Source organism: Cyprinodon variegatus, unplaced genomic scaffold (genome assembly GCF_000732505.1).
Source record: "Cyprinodon variegatus isolate N-32 unplaced genomic scaffold, C_variegatus-1.0 Scaffold71, whole genome shotgun sequence".
NCBI classification, from domain to species: domain Eukaryota; kingdom Metazoa; phylum Chordata; class Actinopteri; order Cyprinodontiformes; family Cyprinodontidae; genus Cyprinodon; species Cyprinodon variegatus.
The window spans coordinates 216,224-237,541 of record NW_015150524.1 but is presented as its reverse complement, the minus strand read 5'-3'; the positions used below and the strand labels follow the sequence as shown (position 1 = coordinate 237,541).

The 21,318-nt window shown below is 37.3% G+C and overlaps 1 protein-coding gene across 10 annotated transcripts in view; it reads left to right on the top strand.

Annotated features, from left to right (window-relative positions):
• kcnq4 (potassium channel, voltage gated KQT-like subfamily Q, member 4) overlaps nt 1-21,318 on the top strand; it is a 79,646-nt gene that overhangs the window by 33,133 nt on the left and 25,195 nt on the right. For all 10 annotated transcript variants that reach the window (XM_015372406.1, XM_015372404.1, XM_015372405.1 and 7 more), the window contains exon 2: nt 20,951-21,041. In XM_015372406.1, the coding sequence (XP_015227892.1) occupies nt 20,951-21,041 (91 nt within the window). The remainder of the gene's footprint in view (nt 1-20,950; nt 21,042-21,318) is intronic.

The window sequence follows — 21,318 nt, the reverse complement described above, 5'->3', positions numbered from 1 at the left end:
ATACATCCCTGCTGCCACACATAAATGAAATGACTGGGTCAATAGATCTCTGCAGAGCTGAATAACATGCTGATGAGGAAAGCTGGACATTTGAATCAGCTGAAGAAGGGAATCATAAAAAGCTGGAGGATACTGGCTTCTAAGGACCGGATTGGGGGTCCTCTGTTCTACAACCATGTGTGCTCTTATTCATGATGTCTCCTAAGGCCAAAAGTTGTGTCATTTTTGTAAAAATGTTAGAATTTCCCAGGATTTAGTATTTTTCGAAGAAATTATCCTTAATAAGATAATGGTTATTAAAAAAACACCATAGGCCTTAAGAAAGCTTTTAAAGTCATACATTTGTTTGGGACAAAGAGAACTTTTAGTAAATGTATTTTCAGTAAATGTAAATCTAAATAATTCATTTTTCTTAAAATAAGGGAATTTTCTCTTGAATTGAGGAGTTGAGACACTTTGCAAATGGAACAAAACAATTTACATTTAAAAAAAAAAAATACATTGTCTTATTTCAAGTGCATACTATTTGTCTGATTTTAAAAGTAAATATAATTCCATTTGCAAATCATCTTATTTACCTACTCAAATTTTGGGTAAATAGACTTAATTTTTTACTATTTCTATATTGTTTTTTGCAGTGTAAGAGTGTCTTAGGTGGCGAAGAAGGCAGAAACAGAGAGGAGTTTGATCCACCACCTAAATAGTGAAGTAAATAAAAACATAAACCTGTTTAACAAACACATACTTGTTGATATATAGATAAGATAAACTTTACAGGTTGGATGGGTTAAAAGTGAGCCTCTAGTATTACAATTTTATTGAGGAGAAATAAATCATAGGAAAATTGTTGAATAATCACAGAAAAAAGAGGAAAATGTTAAGAGGATCTTGTTAAGGAAAATTTCATTATTTCAACAATGTAAAATGAATGTTAAAGATCTCAAAGGACTGGAAAAAGTCACAGAATTAAAAATTCCTAAATGCATACAAGATAGACAAGATAAAGGAAAACAATATCTGCTTTATATGTTGGTGAAAAAAGCAAGAGAACTGAAAACTTTCTTTGTATTTTATAGTATAGTCACAATAGTCACATAGAAATTCACTTGTTTGATGGCATCTACTCTTTGGCTTTTGATTGCTGCACTTTACATTTCCCAGGCAAATCAGAAAAAATCTGCATCAATCTGCTCTCACAGTGGAAGATGTGGACTTACTCAAACCCCAAACAACAAAAATAATGAAATAATCAATATCTTCTGATGACCATATGCAACAGTTGCTTTATGGTCTATACCTTTAATTTTGATAGCGGGGAAAAATATTGTTATATATATAGTGATTTTTCAATATCATGATGATATCGTATTGTGACCCAAGTATCTTGACACGTATCGCAACACACATGCCAATACTCACCCCCACTTGAAAGTTGTGCATGTCTAAGGAGCTTTCTATTTTCTGCAATTTACTATTTTGAATGCATAATTGATTCATCAACCAAGCCAGGCTTTGTTTACATTTTTGGACGTAGGGGTTTATCCTGTAAACAGTAAGTTGTTGACTCAAGCCCCCACTAAATCAATCTAGTAGTTGTGCCGTTTGGTTAGACGCTTTGCCTCCCTTACCTGCTGTTGGTGGTCAGTGTATGGCAACCTCCACTCTGTCCGTCTACCCAACTGTGGCTAAATTGTAGCCTGCTGTACCTCCATCAGTGTGTGAATGAGTGTATGACTGAATGTATTGTGAAGCAGATCGGAATCCTCATCCTTAAATGGCAGGATAAGTACAGGACACTTGCCATTTCTTTACATCCTAATGATATTTTGTCATGAGAGTCAAACTGAGAATTTTCACACTGCTAATGAACCGATGCAGGCGATACTAAAAGATCACAGCAAAAGACCAATAGTTAGGGTTGCCAACTCCCTGAAAAAAGGTGATTGTTTTTTAGCCCCCCTTTGTGTGTGAAATGATTTTAACTATTTAACTCAAATCTGCATTGAATTAGATGTATATTTGTGAGTGACATGAACACATAGGAAACAAATCATTATCCAATAATTAACTTTAATACAAAATAGCACACTTTGCTGAATGAAATAAGTATCTTAAACATAAGCCTGTCCTGCTTAACTTTAAACTGTAAAAATAAATATAAAACAATAAATAAATAGTGCACATTTTTGGTGCAACAAACTTGTGCAAACTTGTAAAAATATGTGTGCCTTAAATGCAATGACTTAAGGCTACAGTTGTAAAAAAGAAAAAAACATCATTAGCTCAGTGCCACATAATGTCGCGATAGCCTACTTTTTCCACTTGTATTTCCTCTGAGCTCTTGCAGCAGAGAGGAATTGTTTGTCTTTGAGTGCTGCAGAGTAAAACTCTGAGCAAGACAGTTCATAACTGAGGCTGACAATTAGCTCAGCTTTAATTAATTCACTGGATTTGTTCCGCACATCAGTCCATTTGTTCATCATTAAGGAGAAAATCCTCTTCACAAAACCAGTGGAAGATGGGATGCTTAGGACAAAGGGGACCGCAGCTTGGAGGTTGGGAAGGTCAGCTGCCTAAAGAACCTCCATCCACCACTCTGCTGTTTCTTTGGACTGCCAGGATTCAATTTCCTGAGTGAGGTTCTCCAGAAGACTATTTGCAGTTACATATTCTTCATACAGACCATCCATGGACCTGCTCAGCCTTTCAGAAAAGACGAAACGTTGTTGAGGAACATCGCTATGCAAAATGGCACTGCTTGCAAAAGCAGTGTCAGTATTTAAATTACTCAGTTCGTCCCCCATACTGCTCTGTTGTCTCCCGCTATCTTCTCCTTGAGCAACACTTGGCTCGACCAATGGGATGAGGGTATTCTGGATTGTTACATTTATAATTTCAGCTCATTGGTCACAACGCAGGACAAGGCCTGGGAACAAGTTTACAGTAAATTTTGTATCTAACGTGCCCTTGTTCTTCATTTTCCATTAGCTTTTTACTGACTTTTTTTTTTTTTTTACTCTCGCAGTAATACGGGACAAAGTGCATTCTTTTTCCACAAAATACGGGACAGGTAATTTTATTTCTAAATACGGAACAATTCTGTTTTTCACGGGACAGTTGGCAACCCTACCAACGGTATAATATATTTAAGCAGATGGTTAATCTGTGCTTATAATGATTCACTTCACCTTGGGCAGTTGGCAGTTTGTCAGAGAGATGTTCTCTTAGGTAACCTTACTAGTTATTAATAGATTTTAGCAATAATTATTTGACAACTAGGGGGTATTCTTAGACTCTGTATAGAGGATTAAACCTTTATCTCTTTTAGCCCATTTGAACTCTTCGGTAAGAGACTTGCCAAAGCAGTGGTGTAATGTCAGCGGTCCCCATGTTAAGGGCTGTCCATATTGGCAGTATGAAGGGGTTAGGAAAAGGAAGCAGGATGCTTCCTATCAATAATATAGCATAGGGACCTCCTGTTCCTATCTGGTGGATAGGGGCTGTATAGTTTCCTATAGTTCTTTGTATAACTGGAGGTATGGGTACAGTGTACTCAATGAATTTAACACAAATGCCTTTTTTCTTCATGAGCATTCTGTGATGCTCAGACAGATGACATATCTCGTATGTTTTGGTTTGTGTAATGGAGAGCTTGAGCTGTTTTTGTTTATTTATGCAAAATTTTTTATCATTATTTTTCAAAGGCTGTGGTCCAAATTAATGTGTCTTTCAAATCAATCCTAAAGGCAACCGACCAATCAGCAATCTCGATTAATCCTTAAGCGTAACAGCCCTCCCCTGCAGGTGCTCACTTTGACAATGTTGCCAGGATTTTGCAAAGGAAGTCATAGCAGACACGGCAAAAAAAAAGTACAATAAAAAGCTAAACTTTGTCAGAAGGGAACATGTATTTCAGACACACTTTACACAAAGTATTTAGAGGATGAAGCAAAATTATGTTTCCAAAACTAAACTGAAGTCTTAAAAAATTTAAAAGATGAGGAAAAGCAGACGGCTTGAGCAGCTCAACACAACAGTTGTTAACAGAAGTTACCGGTTGTTTGTCTGTACAAATGTACCAAACATCCCTTCTGTTTTTTTTATTATTTTGGTTTGTTTTTGTCGTAACTCCATTGTTTGCTTATATTTAGCTTGGGAAAAGATTTTGTTTCTTAATTAATCACTAACGCCTGTGGCAATAACTATATCATAGGCAATGTGCTGGCATGGGCTTAAAATATTGATACGCAGCCTGATTATATGCATGATTAAAAACATGCTCCGTTTTTAGCCTACTCTTCATTATGTAGGTACTATTCTCTCACACGCTTCCTTAACTATACAAGGTGTTGGACTCAACCTCTATCAGGGCCAGCTCATTATGTCTGTTTTTGTTCCTCATCTGTCTGTTGAAAGCCTGGGCCGGTCTATTGCTGCCATGAAATGACTTGAATTTGAAAAAGAAATCCTGCCTTTTGATTTGCTGATCAGGAATAGTGCCTCATTAAATGCCTAAGGTGACACCAAGCTTCACTGTGTATCAGAGGTTTGTGTTTCCGAGCTTTGTTTGTGTTTCAGAGCTTTGTGCTTTCAGTGCTTGCAGTTGGCTTTAAGTCAGTTTGACAAGCATCATCGATGTGTATTTCCGTTGTGTAATGACGCTGAATGCTGACTATATTCAGCAAAGCATTTTGGAGTTGTTTTTTTACCTGGAATAATTTTCTTACTATTGACCCGTGCAAAAGGTTAATAAAGAGGAGCTAACATTGGCAGTAATCAGATAGACCCTATATAATTTTGTCTGGAATGGACGTGGAATGACAACTTGACAAAAGTTCTCTGATCTGATGGAGGACAATGCAGGGAATAACAAAACCTTCATTTCAATTCACCCAAACCCCACTAAACAAGACACGGACAATCAAAAGCATCATACATGATTTACAGACTTTGAGAACAGGATGTTCGACATAATCTGCTATTTTTCTTTTAAGTTTAGATCCCACATTTAAGATCCTTTTTTAGACTGGCCAATTTTAATGACAAGATATGAAACCTTGTCAAAGCCGTTTCCTTTGCATTCATTGTGCTCTTTGGGAACCCTGTCCGTTTCTTCTTTATAACTGCTGACCACCAAGGTTGGTGCTAGTTTTTGCTTACTTTCTCACACCCCTTTCACCTCATCCCATTAGTAAGTTCACATGTTACTATCGCCGCCTTTTTTTGTTTTGCTACTCGATCCATAAGGGCTGCCCCTGACCCTGCGCAATACATCACCTGCGATCCCTGCTGCCATTGAAACAAGATTAGATGTGTCACAGAGTAATGATGATTGGCTTTAAATTCAGTCATGGCTTTAGTTGAGAAGGTGGGGGGATGATGGTAGTGTAGGGTGTACATGTGTTTTGGGTCATGTGGTGGGGCTAATTTCCAATAAACCTCTGGGAGGTCACATGAACGTTTCCCATTTTTTTGCTAGAACCTCAAAACCCATTTGAGTGACATCTGAAGTTTGCTTCTTTCTATTACACCCTTCTAAATGTTAAGACGGAATCATGGATTGTTTTGACAAAATATTCTTTAATCTGTGATTAAAAGTGAAACATTTTGGAGGAGTTTGGATTCAATTGCATTTGGGCATTAAAATAACACAGCATTTGCGGAGGATGAGTAGAGCCCACCTGCCCCCACCCATCATTACCACCTTCTACGGAAGCACCATAGAGAGGGTTCTGACCAGCAGTCTCACTGTGTGGTGTGGAGGCTGCAGCGCCTCAGACTGGAAGAAAATTGGATGAGTGGTGAGAACAACAGATAGGATCATCGGGGCTCCTCTTCCCTCCATAAAAGACATTTCATCCCAGCGCTCCGTGTCCTGAGCCCATAACATTATGACCCCTCACACCCCCACCATGGACTGTTCTCCCTGCTGCCCTCTAGGAAGAGGTTTTGCAGCATTCGATGCAGGTCCAGCAGATTCTGCAACAGTTTCTTCCCCACTGCCATCAGACTGCTGAACAGTTGAAAAAAACAAACAAAAAACACAACTCTAAATCAAGTCACAGACTCTGAATCACACTAATAACACCAAACCAAAATACTGCATATTTGAACCATATATATTAATGCTCTGAACGTCCATGTTGATGCATTTTTTTACACCACGTTTTTTCTCCCACACGGTTTACATTTGATCACTGCTGCACTTTACGGAATGGAAATGTTCATTTAGCTTTTGAAAGCTTCCTGGAGGGGAACCGAAACGTCTTCAAACCTTTGAAACCAAGTCCAGTAGATTGTTTTAAACTTTTACGGAAGTGTATTAGTAATATGAAGCTGTCTGTATTATTTTTGTAACAAATTATAATAAAATGCAAAACTAAATCAAAAATCTTACTGCATTATCCTCCATACATTTCCCCATTAGCCATGACCAGCATCCGTACCCTTGCTATGGGAAAAGCAGCAGAGATTGTTCAAATCAATTCTTAATATGTGCAAACCTAAATGCATTAAATTACAATGATGTTTGACTCTGATATATACCCATACTTCTCTATTGTCAAAGCAGGTGAAAGACAGTTTTAAACACGTCTGCTTATGGATACACTTGTGAGGACACTGTTTGCATTCCTTTAGGAAAGGATATTTGCCTGCCATGTTTTGACAGGTGAGAACTGCAGCCAAGGTCACAATTCTCACTCGAAAAAGCAATGTTCTCTTGGAATGCATTACAAGGTTTGTGGATGTCTAGGTTTGTCCTTTCTTCCTTACTTGTAGCCTGGGAATGGCCCTGACAAAGAAGTTATAACAATAATTGAACCGATAGCTGAAGTTTCAAACAAAGCTACTCTTCTTGCATCATCATTTAAACTCAGGTACGACTTTTTTCTCCTTTGTACATCTCAAGGAATCCCTCCTTTTAAATAAAAACAGGAACATTTGTGTTGACACTTAAGATTTTGGATTAAATCAGGGCAATCGTCATGTTTAACTAGGGGAGTAAAAGTAAAAAAGCGTGAAGGCTTTCTGTGAGACAGAGATAATGTTTAGGATTAGGGGTCAAAAACAAAAAAAAACATTCAGCAGATTGCTGAAAATGTCACTTGGAATTTGGGATTATTTCTACTTAATTAAGCCTCATGCTTCAGGAGACATGCTAGAATGCTGCTTTTTATTGGATAAAGTGTAAAACTGTGGAAAAACCAAAAGCATTTAACTTTAGCACTGCACCCATATTTACGATATCTTCAACTTAATTGTGTCTATAAAGACTGCCTTGCAAAAGTATTTGCCTCGGGTGAACTGGTTCACAAGTTGTTACAGTCACAAGCATCAGTACATGTATTTTGGATTTTAAATGATAGGCCAACCCTCCTCCCGGTCTTGTGCAAGTTTTAAAAGGTTTTTCTTACATATTTCCAAATTATTTTTAACCTGATGAATAAAATAATCTTCACAGTAAAGTTTACAGTAAAGATAGTGGGTTTAGGGTACCTGGCCTACAGGTGTAGATGGAAGGTGAAGTCTTGGGTGGTGTGTGTTTGTGCCATACTCCATACAGTACTCCATGCTCCATGCTCCATGCTCCATGGTCAAATGTAATGTTTATAAATGGAAATGTTCATTTAACTGCTACGCTGCTCTTACACACTCTGTGTATACAAATTATATTTATTTATTATTACATTAAGGGATGTTAAAATGGATTGTAATTTTTTTTAACTGCAGTGCTTTAAAATGTGTTCATCAATGCCCTCTTAACAAACCTATTGAGACGTTCACAATACAGCAGAATTTTGAATGTTTATTTAACAGAAAGGGAGACTATGTTTGACTAGAAAAGCACCTTGATGCACAGAACTCTGCCAAGCTAAATCTCACACACGGTCTGGATCATTACCAAATTTTTTTGAATTGTTCCTTGGCATGAGGCACACCTCTGGTTTAAAAAAAAAAAAAAATTGCTTAACATCCTTTTAATAAGTTCATCTGTAAGGCACAACGTGGATTTGCAGCCTCTGGTGGCTGTTCTGCTCTCCCCCTCATCGTTCACTCTGCTTTTTTTCTTTGATGAGCAGACGGAGACTTTGGGCGAGGCATGCTCACCTTTCTTATGTTTAATTATTTTTTTTGTCTTTAGTATAATACTTTAGGACTTTTTTAGTAGAATGCTGAAGCTGCCACTGTCACTGCTGCCACCCTCTGGTTTAGAACTGTAGTGCTTGTTGCACCAAATGATGCTGAAGAATCTTTTCAAAAATGCAATGGGGTTTTCCTTCGCATAAGGGGCAGCTCTGGTAAAAATGTCATTAAAATCCATTCATAATTTTTGAAGTAGTCCTGCTAACAAACAAACACGACCAAAAACATAACGTCCTTGGCATTATTTAGGTGTGTACTGAAAGAAACTGCTTGCACTGGATTTTATTCAAGGCTAAAACAGGTAAAAGGGGCTAGCTGTATACACACACCAGTTTTTTTTCTTCAAGTTTTTGTTTGTAAATAACTTAAACAGACAAAAACGTAGCACTTTCCGAGCTGTACAGTGCATCAGCCTGTTGTGCTGTTGCTTTGTAGCATGGAGTGTGCATGTTCTCCAAGTGCATGCCTGAATTCCCCCCTGGTATTCGGGGCTTCTTGCAACCATCCAAAAACATGAATGTTAAGATGATTGGTGACTCTAAATTGCCCTTAGGTGTGAGGGTGTGTTTGCATGGTTATTTGTATTGTGTGTCTCTGTGTCATCCTGTGTTGAGCCAGTGACCAGTCTGGGGGGTACCCCATATTGTACCCAATGATTTTACACGCTCTCTTGATGCTAATTGAAGAGCTGGTAGAGAAAAAAGACGGATAGACTTGGCACTTTCCTTTATCTTGGCAAAAATCTATACATTTATGCTTGTCTATCATATAACATCCTAACAATCTACACTGAGGTTTGTGGTTTGGTACATTTCTGCATAAGAATCAGAAAACAAAGGCTTCTAATAAGATGCAACAGTGCTTCGGAGAAACTGTACGTTCTATTTGTGTGGCTCTATAGGGAACATTAAGATGGTTCTACTGCAAGCAGGTGAGATGATCTGAAACAGATGAAAGGTGTCAATCTAATGATCCGTGTTGATTGGGAAGTGGCAGCAGCAGCAGTTGGTGTCTGTTTGGGATTGGGTTTTATCCTCCAGCTCAGCAATTGCTTAATTCTTCAATACATGGATAATGAATGTATGTAAAAACAATGATCTTTGCTGAAGAGTGCAACTCTTCATATAAACAGCCAGACTAGGACTAGCACTGTTTCTCTCATGAACTCCAAAGATGTGAATAATTGATTCCATCAAATGATATTCTGAAGGTCATGGCCTTCAACAGAAAGAAAACAGGTCTGGCTTTTATCTGTGCAACACATTCAGGTAACAGTGGAGCATGCACCATCACTAAGGCCTATGAATTTGCTTGATTTCCTTTTTTGTATTTTGGTTTTGTCATGAAAAGTTTGCTGTCCCATAAAGAGGAATGGAGGGGGCTTACTTAGACTCCTGCAGCCTTGCCCATTCTGAACTTTGCTGCGCTTGTACTCTGCAGCCTACCTGAGCACATTTCTTCTGCAGTTACTATTTAAAGTGACTGTAATGCTATTATTATCTTTCTGCTGTTTCCACCTTTCTCTGCTTTTTCCCCTTCTCTTCACCTGCTGACGCGAGTTGCTCTCCTCCCGTTCACTTATTCCTTTTTTACTTGTCCTCCCTGTTTTTGGTACAAAGGATATGCTGCTGTTCTACTACTTATTGCTCGTTTCCTAACCCAGCTATAATGTTAGTGAGAATAATGTAATTGTATTTGCTGGATTTGAAATTGGTAATGACATTTCTGAGACTCAGAACCCATAAATAAATATAACATTTTTTATTTTAAAACTTGAAACTATTTTTGTTGGGATGTGCTAAAGTCCAACACAAAGTAACACTATTGTAAAGTTGATGATACATTATTTTGTTTCTTACAAATGAAATTCACGTTAATCATTTATTTTTATTCTGATAGCCCTTAACAAAATACAATGCAACAAATCTGCTCTATAAGTCAACTAAGCTCTGGGAATCTGCAGAGATGATCTACTGAGGTTTCAAACCTGAGGTCTCATTTATAAAGGTTGCATATGCATTCAATGCAAAGTTTGTGATTTATTAAAATAAAATGTATTTGCGTTATATGTGTAGCAAAGTAATAATAAATCATAAGTAAATATAAATCATGCACACATTTTTTCTACATACCCTGTCAATATATTTCAGATAAAGGATAATCTGCATATTTATAGAGAGATTAGGAGACATCTAAGTATAATAAAATGATGTAGCAAAAAAATGTCCATTCTCTGATCAAATATAGTTACCACAGTAGTTTTTATTTTTTTTGCAGTGATAGATATTACAGCAAAAATTCTCCCACAGGAAATAAGCATAATCAAAATATTTTTTTAATTTATCCATAGGTCTCAGATATGGCAGCCAACACTTGTGCTGTACTGCCTGCTGTCTTTAATGGCACTGTTAAAACGACCAGTCCGTACATCCGATTGGGATGTGAGCCCCTCACATTGTGATGGCTGCTACTCAAAATGATTCCTTTTATATATGATGCCCCCACTGTGGCTAACAGACATATGTTTACTTTTGCCCCCTCTTTACTTTCTGCCCCCTTTGAACCACTTCTTCCTATTTTTCAGTTTTGTACTTTCTGTTGTTAAAATGAAATAACATTGGTAAGCTGGTATATTTAAATATTCATAGACATTCAAGAGGTCCTTCTTATTGACTACTTAATGAGGGGCCTGTGGAGAGCAGAATCTGAAGCAGGACCTTATAAAGTTTGAGGTTTTACTGTAATTAATAGGAAAGTCTGTTTCCTAGTGAGGGCTGCTGAGTGGCGCAGTGGGTAGCACTGCTGCCTTGCAGCAAGAAGATTTTGGGTTTCGATTCCCAGCCCGGGGTCTTTCTGCATGGACTTTGCATGTTCTCCCTGAGCATGCGCGGGTTCTCTACAGATACTCATTCTTCCTCCCACAGTCCAAAAAAACATGAATGTTGAGATAATTGGCTTCTCTAAATTCTCCTTAGGTGTGAGTGTGTGTGTGAATGGTTGCTTGTCTCTGTGTTGCCCTGCGATGGACTGGTGACCTTTTCCAAGGTGTACACCGCCACTCGCCCATTGACAGCTGGAGATAGGTACCAACACCCATTGTGACCCCGCTTGGGATAAGCATGATGGCACATGGTTTTACAAATTATTTCTTCTCCATATGCCATTTTTGGAGCATTCACACTTTAGTGTAGATCCTTTTAGTATAGTTTTCGTGATAAATGTCTCCTAAACATGTGACAGAACTTTGTGATTTCCTTTATTTCGTGATTGTAGGTTATTGTTTTTATTCAGATGTCTTTTTATTTGACATGTTGATCTTTTTGTTCCTCCAGTTTTTCCTTTTCCCTGTATCCTCCTTCTCAGTCTTCCTCAGTGACCTCTACTCTCCCTCCACTCGCTTTTCTGTGTATAACTGATAGCCGTTTTTACCAAGGTGATTGAATTAAGACTGCATTTTCTCACAATCCACCAGTTCTGATTATCTCTGCTGTACTTGCTGGCATGCAACACTGAGTGCTAACATACACAAACTCACCACATTGTTATGTAGCAGCATGCACTGTCATATACGTTTATTAGACCTTTAGCTTGTCGGTATTCTCAGAGGCCAGTCAAAGTAACTTGAGATCTCAGTTTTCGCTTGTATATGGTTACAGGAAAACAGCAGTAAGAGCAACTTGCCTTGTGTCCATTAGAAGCAGTCTGCTTGTATGCAGGCTGATGAACATTTATTTGTTGTCTGCTCCTGCAAGCATCCGACATCCCTCAGGAGTTTTACAGCCCTGAATTAAAACTGCAGACCCTTTAAGCAGAGGCTTCTAGGGTGTAACGGCAACTGTGTTGGTTTCAGTACAGAGAAATGTTGGCCTTTTACATGAATCCACCTCTAATGGTTTGACTGGCTTTATATCTTTTTGGATTCTATATGAGAACAATTATTGTTGGCTAGAACTTGCAGAAAATCAGCTAATGACTCTTTAATTAACACATACTGTATACAGTTGTGCATGAAAGTTTCCATACCCTCACATTTAAGAAAATTATAAATTTACACTAGTAAAAACACAAAACTTAAAGAACTGTTAATCCAACCTGGAGAGACTCATGCAGAGAAAAGCTGCAATTCGAAAATATAAAATTTATTTATACAGGTAACACAATCATATTCTTCAAAATATCTAAGGAAAACCAGCAGATTGTGAGGACTCATTGACTCTCTGCAATCCCTCGCACTGAGCATGCATGTAGCAACAGTGGAGAGGAAAACTCCCTTTGGAAAGGAAGAAACCAGCAGAACCAGGCTCAGTGTTTGCGACTATCTATTGATTCCACCTGGGGTTCAAAGAGACAGAAGCATATGAAGACATAAATGAAATTAGTTATTTGCCGCTCGGACCCCATCAGAAGACTTTGATGCTGTGAATCATATTACGTTTGGATTAGTTACCTAGAAAATTATTATAATAGACTTACCCCAGGGCCTGACACTGCTGGTGAAATAAGCCAGAGTAGTATGGGACTGAGAATGAGGGAGGAGAATGGGTGGAGATGGGTAAAAGTTCACTTGCGTACAGGAGAGAGAAGCTGGACCAGGAGCTAAATTAGGGGACTCTTGCAAGATGATTGGCTTCATAGGAGGTGCGGCCCCCGAGCTGATTGGCTGGAGCTGAACAAGGGACATCGCAGGTAGTTCAGGTGAAGCTAATAAGTCTTCCAGATTGAATTTATGCTTAAGCTTCATTACTAATAGTAAATAATGAATCAAAAAAGATAAAATAAAAATCTAAACGCAAATTGTCCTACCTTACCCATTAACAGTGAACCAACATACCTGTCAACAGGTGCAGAAGTCTGTCTTTAATGGAAGGGTATGTAAAGCGCCTGAAAATCAGCTGAGTGACTCACTGTTATTAAATTAATTAAAGCAATCATTTTTGTGCACATAACATGGCTAATACATAAAAATATAACTTTATTTCAAAGGGGCAGTGCATATTCATTAATATTTAAATACGCCAGAATTAGCCCCAAGGCTACTTTACATCTGGTTTCCCTGTTCTATTCTTTATATTTTGGTTGAAGCAAATAAGACACAAACACGTGAAGATCCTCTTAAACGGATGTTTCCTGTAGAGCAGGGATGGGCAGGAGGGATGGGTAAGTGTCCCGTTTTACCTTTAGATATGTCTGTACCCTAACACGGCTTAGTCAAATAAGTACATCATTAACAGCTGTGCTGAACCAAGGATGCATCTTAAAGTTGCAGGACACTGACTGTCGAGGACGGGATTTTCCCATCTTTGCTACTGAGTCATATGTCTGGAGAAGTAAACAATTTTTAGAAATAAGAAAGTAAATGCAGAATACAACAATTATATATTTTTGGAGTGGTTATTGTTTTTGTTTGCTTTCTAAAAGATAATTATAATGGTGAATAAATGCAGGGATATTCACATTTCATCTTTGACTTCACATGCTTTTTCTGTAATTTGCAAAATCAAAGCCCATATTTTACCCCCCAGCAGTGTTGTTGACTAACTGACCTATACCCATTCATTCCAACACCAGATCTCTGTCAGGTTGACTTCAAGTTGTTTTCTCTTTGGGTAAACTCATCACAACAGCCTTTTTTTTCCCCATTAAAGGTAAAGGCTCCAAACTGTTCTTTAAAGGATGCAGATTTATTGTCAGACTTCCAGATGAATAGTCCTGAGTGTTCTTTATGTGGGATTCTTTTTTTTATTCTAAGTAAACTATCAAAGATGTATTGAACAGCAATTTCTGCAAACCCCTCCAGCCATGAATAAAACCTTTTAAAGGTCTCTGTAATAAATTATTCAATAAATTGAAAAAACAACTGATATTATATGCCCATGTTTGTGCCTTAAGTATTTTTCTAAATATTAATATATAACACTATTTAATGTCAGAATAATTTAAGATGCAATCATATTGTTTAAATTGAAGTGAAATAAAATGTTTAAAAAAGCTAAAATATAATCAATTAAAAACAAAACTATGAAAATGTTACTTTTTTTTCTTTTTTGCCTTTAATATTTTGTTATCTTTAATAAATAAAGCAAACTCTTCTATAACCGGATACACTTTCTCACATGATACAGGAATAATCAACTCTTGATCCCCCCCAAAGGTCACTATAGCTGGTACTGCTGTTAACATCTAAATCACAATTTAAAATTGGTGTTTAAGGGTGTCCAGGTAGGGCACTGGTTACCGCACACGACCCATGTAAACAGGCCTTAGTCCTCGACGCAGATGACCCGGGTTCGAAATCTGACCTGTGAACCTTTCCCGCATGTCTCTCCCCCTCTCACATACCCCTTTCCTGTCAGCCTACTGTACCAATAGTACCGTAATAAAAAAAAATAAAAAATTGACATTTTGTTTTACACAAAGTCATATCCTCCACATTAAAAGTAATAATCTAGTAGAAATAAGCAACAATTGTGGAAAACGGTCTCGAACAGAAGCACTATAAAATCCTTATCATATTCTGAATTTGTTGATCATATTAGGATATTTGTTCACAAATATTCAAGGATTTGTTTTTTTATTTTGCTATCCATGAGTCTAATTAATTTTACACCTAACTTTAAATGCAGAGATGTTGTCGTGTTATGATAGTCAAGGCCAAGTAGATTTGTCTTTAGTGTGCATCTAAAACCATTCCTGCTGATCTGGTGGAACTGATCCTTTGGTCCTAATTGACGTTTCCTTGAAGGGGAGGGATTGATGATGAGTGGTGGTCCTGGGTGGTGGATAGGAAATGTTCCCTCAGCAGAAATATGACTCCCTCTTTGTATGCGTCACACGTGGATTTAATATCTTAGTGGTTATTTATTTATTTCTATACACTATTTGCTTACTTAAAGAAAGTTTGTCCTCATCTTAGGTTTAAAAAAAAGGCACATTCCTGCAAAGAAGTACAAAAAATCTAATCAGAATGAGACTTTTTTTAGACATCAAATGTATAACTCAGAATTGTTATCTGATATATTTATATATGGGGTTTTGTTTTAATGTAAAACTAAAAAAAAAAACAATTAACTGTGAAGTCTCTTAAATAGTCAGTTTTTTTTAGGATGAGGGAGGATTTAGTTTAAACAGGTTATTAAAATGTGGATAATGATTGACGGCTATTTGAGGTTCGTTATTTGTTGCATCTAATCAAACTTTGTGAAATGTGTAACTGGAGGATAGCTAGTGTGCCACCAGCTCATCACCAGTGTGTTACGAGACTCACCACTGTGTGTCACATGATCAGGAGTGCAATATTATTAGTTTAACGCTGCTTGACCCCATCTGAGTGTCTTGTGTCCCCATAAAATCAACACATTTACAGACAAATTTGCTCAGTTAAATTGTTGCAGGAAATGTTAAAGTAAAAAAAAAAACCAACACAAAAAAACGACCTATCAACATAAGTTAAAAGGATAAAAAAAAAATCAAATAGTATACTTTCTTAAATCTGCTCCTTTATTTTGACGTTTCCTCAATTCCCATAGCTTGACATATTGTATGTAAGACTCTGGATAAATCTCTGTCCTTTGGATGAATAGGACTTCAGAGCTAATATTTTTGCATTGTGATGAGAATATTGTGAAGCTACTTCTTGTCCAAAAATGGTCTTGGTATTTCTGAAGCAGAATCTTTGAATCTTACTATCTCAATCGACGAAGTAGCCAAAATTATCTCTGTCGGCTGTCCTTCAGCCACCACAGGCAAAGAAGGAATCACCTTTTTAGGTCATTATTATCTCTGTTTGTTCCCTAAAGACGACTCTGCCTTTTCTATAAAACTCTGCATTTCTTCTGCCCTGTCTTACTGTTTTAATAATTTCTGTATAACTGGAAGTCGTCGCCCCCACACACTTATTTAAAGAGTTCTCAGAGTTTAATGGAAACAGAGGAAAGATACTAAAGAAAAACTTTGCATTGTACCAAATATACCAAGATTTTAAGTCTTTTGTACATATATATTTCTTGGAACCCTTTAATGTCAAAAATGCCCCTGTGATTTGGTTAATCACTCCAAACTTATAACTCTGTGGACGTTTTGTCTGTATTTTATAAAAGCCATGCAGCTGATTCGACTGTTTTGTGCCTTGTTTCCTGTCATAAAGAATGAGTCAATAAAAGAAACCATCAGAGAGGCCACCTAATCTACTCGTTGTGGACGTGCATACGCTGCGCTTTGAGTTAATTGAGGGGGAAAAAGTCAGACAGTTTAGTCAGCACATTACTCAGCTGATGAATGACCAAAATGTATTTTCTACACAGAGTCATCAGGGTAGTTTTTTGTTTGTTTGTTTTAAACTAACCAGTGCTTTTATGAAGCATAAATTGGCCACTGTGTACGCTTCGCCAGACTGAGAAATTATACAGTGGTAACTCAGGGTGTCTGCTTTTTCCCGCTTGGTGTCCGGTGTCTTCCTAGCTGTCTGAGGTCCACTTTGTCTTTCTATTTGTGGCGACTCACCAGCTACAAACTGTGGCTATGCAGGCGGCAAAACAATAGCCGGAGAAGCTGCACACCAAGTCCTCAATTACATGTGAGGATGACATTTTTTATCTTTGGAATATGTGGAGCCTGAATGGTACATTTACAAAAGTTCAACTTTTCAGAAATGGTTCTTTTCAACATAATTGGCACCAAAATTGTTGACACTGCGGTTAAAATAATCTCCCCGGAGATCTACAGATGCAGGTTTACTAAGGCCGATATGTGCTTTTTGTTTTTTTGGGGCCCATTTGTGAAGCTGACGTAGCTTTTTCTTCCTCCATTTCATAAAAATTATGCAATGATAAAAACATTAATATTTCCCAATTCTAAACTTAAACAAAAAGGAAACATTTATTGACAAATAAAACTAAATATTACCAATGTATAGCAAATGGAGTGAGCGACAATGCAGACACTTTTCTCTGTCTCAAGGCATGGCTGCTCAATGCACTAGTGAATCAAACATGAATCTGTGAGCTGATACAAATACTATGAAAGAAAAAATGCTAATATTGGCCCAAAATGGCTGATGTATCGATCCAACTCTAAATCTCAGACTGATAAAGTGAAAAAGAAGTCGATCTTTGATCTGAGTACATTATATTTTGATAGGGGGGAAAAAGTACCACTTGCCAATTACCTTGCCACAATTACTGTACCAATAACTCCCTAATACGTCTCTCCTTGTGTTATAAACCTGATGTTACACAGAGGCTAATTCCGCTCAGAACCACTCTTTGTTACAGGGAAAGAAAAGAAATAAACGTGCAAGAAGGTACATACCTATTGAAAAGAAAACATAAAACTGTTTTAGCATTTCCAAAACTTGCTCAAATCTACAGTTGGGAAACAATAACTAAACAGTTTGAAACAAGTTAGGCTGTGACAAACTCCACTCCTGGAGAGAAATATCAGCTGTGCTGCTGCCATCAACACCTTTATTTATAGATTATAGAGGTTGGCCTGTTTTTCAGTGTAGTCCTGTTTCTCTGACTGTGACTGGCTGGATGTGCTCTCCTTTTCGTCTGACATAGGAGCTGGTTCTGAGCTCGTTTGCCTGGCTGTGAGTTTCCTGGATGGTATCTCTGCTGGTTTCTGTATGTCTGCTTCTGTCTTCTTGAACCCCAGTCGGCCTCGGCAGATGGCTGCTCACACTGAGCCTGGTTCTGCTGGAGGTTTCTTCCTGTTAAAAAGGAGTTTTTCCTTTCCACTTTCACTACAAGCATGCTTGGTGTGAGGGTTGCCTTCGAGCCAATGAGTCGATGCAATCAACTGGTTTTCCTTAGAAATTTCAAACAATCTTACTGTACAATCTGGTTGAATTGTTGGGTTGTGAATTGGGGCTATATAAATAAACTCAATGAATTAAATGAAGACCAGAGTTTGTGTAGCCACTTTTCACATTGAGAAAGATGGCGAAGAACCTCACCAAAGGGGGCATTTTAGGTCTCCAAGTCTCTGGAACAGCTGATTTAGTATCAAATTCAAATGTTTTCCAATTTGCAATACTGAAGGGTGCTGTATATAGCATTTCGTATACATCCAGGTCCTGTACAGCTCATTGAATTTGGATAAGCGTTCTAATGAGGTTACTTTGTTTGACTAAAATAAATAAAACAACAGTGAGTAATGTTTATTTATATCGCACCTTTCTCATACGAGCGTCACAAAGGGCTGTACAATATGAGGCATAAAATACAAAGCAGCACCATATAAAATACATATAGACAAAATAAAAGTGTTCTCCCTTTTGGTGCCTCTATTATGATCTTAAGAGAAAAGCTTAAATGGATTTAAATGTATTGGAATACTGGCAAATAATACATAAAACTTTCAATTTCGTTATACTTTATCACCTATACTGTCTGTTATATTTTTGACCAAATATTACTACTTGTTTGGAAGAAAAAACAATATTCAACTCAACACGTTGGCTAATATAAACAGAAAAATTTCTTCTTTTGAAAATTAGGTTGTTGCCTACCTTTTTCCACTAAGTTCTTTTGGATATATCAATTTACCTTATTTTAATGTCTTAATTAAGCCACAAACAGTGCAGCCAATATGAATGATGAAAAATAATCTAAAAAAATACAGATAATAGAAAGGCAAGGAACTATGCGGTAGAGAGAAGGTATAATGAAAATGGAAAACAATTACTGTTGTAGTCTAATATATAATGAGCCTCTTCATATTTTCTTAATATTTAACAAATTTGGTAGGCACTTCCCCTAAAATGTAGTCACTGAAAAAGTGTTTTTCTGTTTTTGTAACCGGGTTTCACTTTCAAATTTCAGTTTATCTAAATTAAATTGAAATATTTTTAACAGAATACATTTTTCTCCCACAAGTTTATAGTGATTCATTCTTAACTTTTCTTCTCAGCAGTAATGTTTTGCTGAATGAAATAATTGCCAAGCTATAACTTCTGTCTGAAAAAACTTTGGGGAAAAATGAACTGTTTATACCAGCATGATAGCAGCCTATACACAAGGCCCCATTATTCACAATTTATGGTGTTTTATTTCATTGTAGCACTCAAGCTGAAGTGGGATAGTGATTTTGTCCAAGCGGATTTTCACCTTCTTAAAAATGACAGTTTGTACATAAATACCTATTTTTAACGCTTTAAGATGCAATGACACCATCTCATACTTTTACAGAGCACTAGCTAAAATAATCTTAAAAGCAGTTTGGTTTGGCGCCTAAATTCAGACAATCTACTTAATTTATTTGCATCCATGTAGCCTGCCAAACAAGCACTGTCATTATCATTAACAGAGGTGAGTAGAGTAGAATAGAAGCAATACTTTAAAATAAATGTACTTGGAGATAAAGAAAATAGTGCAGTCAAATGACTACTAAAAATTATTTTACAGAAAAATGTTCAAGTAAATTATACTAGTTTACCCACTTCAGTATATGAACTAATTAAGTTCAGTTTCTGAAAAAATATGATGCTCAGTGAGGAGGTATTATTTATTCATCAGAATCAGTGGTAAACAGACACCACTGCAAAATTGGGACTTTCATCCAAAAGGAGTTCAACATACAAACAGATTTTTCTGTGATTATAAACGAGAACAACCTGGAGCTCAAAACCCTAAAAACAGTTTAGGTGGTTGTGGACTTCAAGAAGAATTCAGCCCCACATATCCCCATCACCCTCTGTGACTCCACAATTGACACTGTGAAGTCGTTCCGCTTCATGGGAACTATCATCTCACATGACCTAAAGTGGGAGATGAACATCAACTCCCTCACAAATAAAGCCCAGCAGTGGATGCACTTCCTGCGGGAGCTGAAAGAATTCAACCTGACAAGGACAATGATGGTGCACTTCTACTCCTCCATCATTAAGTCCATCCTCACCTCCTCCATCGTCATCTGGTACGCTGCTGCCACCTCCAAGGACAAGCGAAGACTGCAGCGCGTCATCCCGTCTGCAGAGAAGTTGATTTGCTGCAATCTTCCATCTCTCCAGGATCTGTACACCTCCAGGACTCTGAGGCGTGCAGGGAAGATTGTGGCTGATCCCTCGCACCCCAACCACACACTATTTCAGATACTTCCTTCTGGCAGGAGGCTGCAGTCCATCATAAACAAAACCTCACGCCACAAGAACAGTTTCTTCCCATCCGCTACCAGCCTTATCAACAAGACCCAGGGACCCCCGTGACACTGCTTGTCTCCCTCCCTCATTCAGGACCTAGAAGCTACACCAACAAAGCATCTCCAGACCTCCTATGTTACATTAGACTTAAAATTAGACAGACTTTATTTATCATTTTGTACACAGAGTGCATACAAAAAAAAAATTATTTCAGTACAGCTCTCAAGACATCTTCATCTTTTATATATATTTAAATATATATATATATATATATATATATATATATATATATATATATATATATATATATATATATATAATTGAATTTATCTGCACCATCAACCCCAAGTCAAATTACTTATAAGTGCAAACCTACTTAGCAATAAATCTGATTCTGATTTCTTAGTTAGCAAATCAATGTAAGCTCATTGTTCTGTGCCTTTTCTACACATTAAATATAACTATTCTATGTTTCAAGCTATACATTAGTATTTTTTCCCCTTCTCTTTACGTTCTGGTTTGTTTTATGATTGCCAGTCACACTGTCAGTAAGGCCTGCACAATTTTATATATTTTATTGTGCTTGTATCTGGTTTTCTGTAATATTTGAAAGTCAATTCAAAATGATGCAGCTGCTTCATTAACAAAAAAAAAAAATGTGTGTTTCAGTTTTCTTCTAGTCTTCAGCTGCTTGGTGTTGTCAGTGTTCTCAACCATCCCTGACCACCACAAGATGGCCAACCAAGGCCTCTTTATCCTGGTAAGACCCCGTACTTAAAACTTTTGACACATACAGTTGAAATTTATTAGCACACATTTTCATGGTCTCACTTACTCCTTTGTAAACATATATGCTTGTATGTGTACTGTGTGGTTTGATCGTAGAGGCACTTGTGTAAGCAGTTGAGAGGATTCAGGTGATGTTGACTTTGCAGGAAATCACAGACATGATGCACTAATCCTAAAAGCCATCCCTTAATCGCATCCCTTCTTCTGTCATTTAGCTGCTTTAGTGAAAACTAATGGATGCTCGCTTT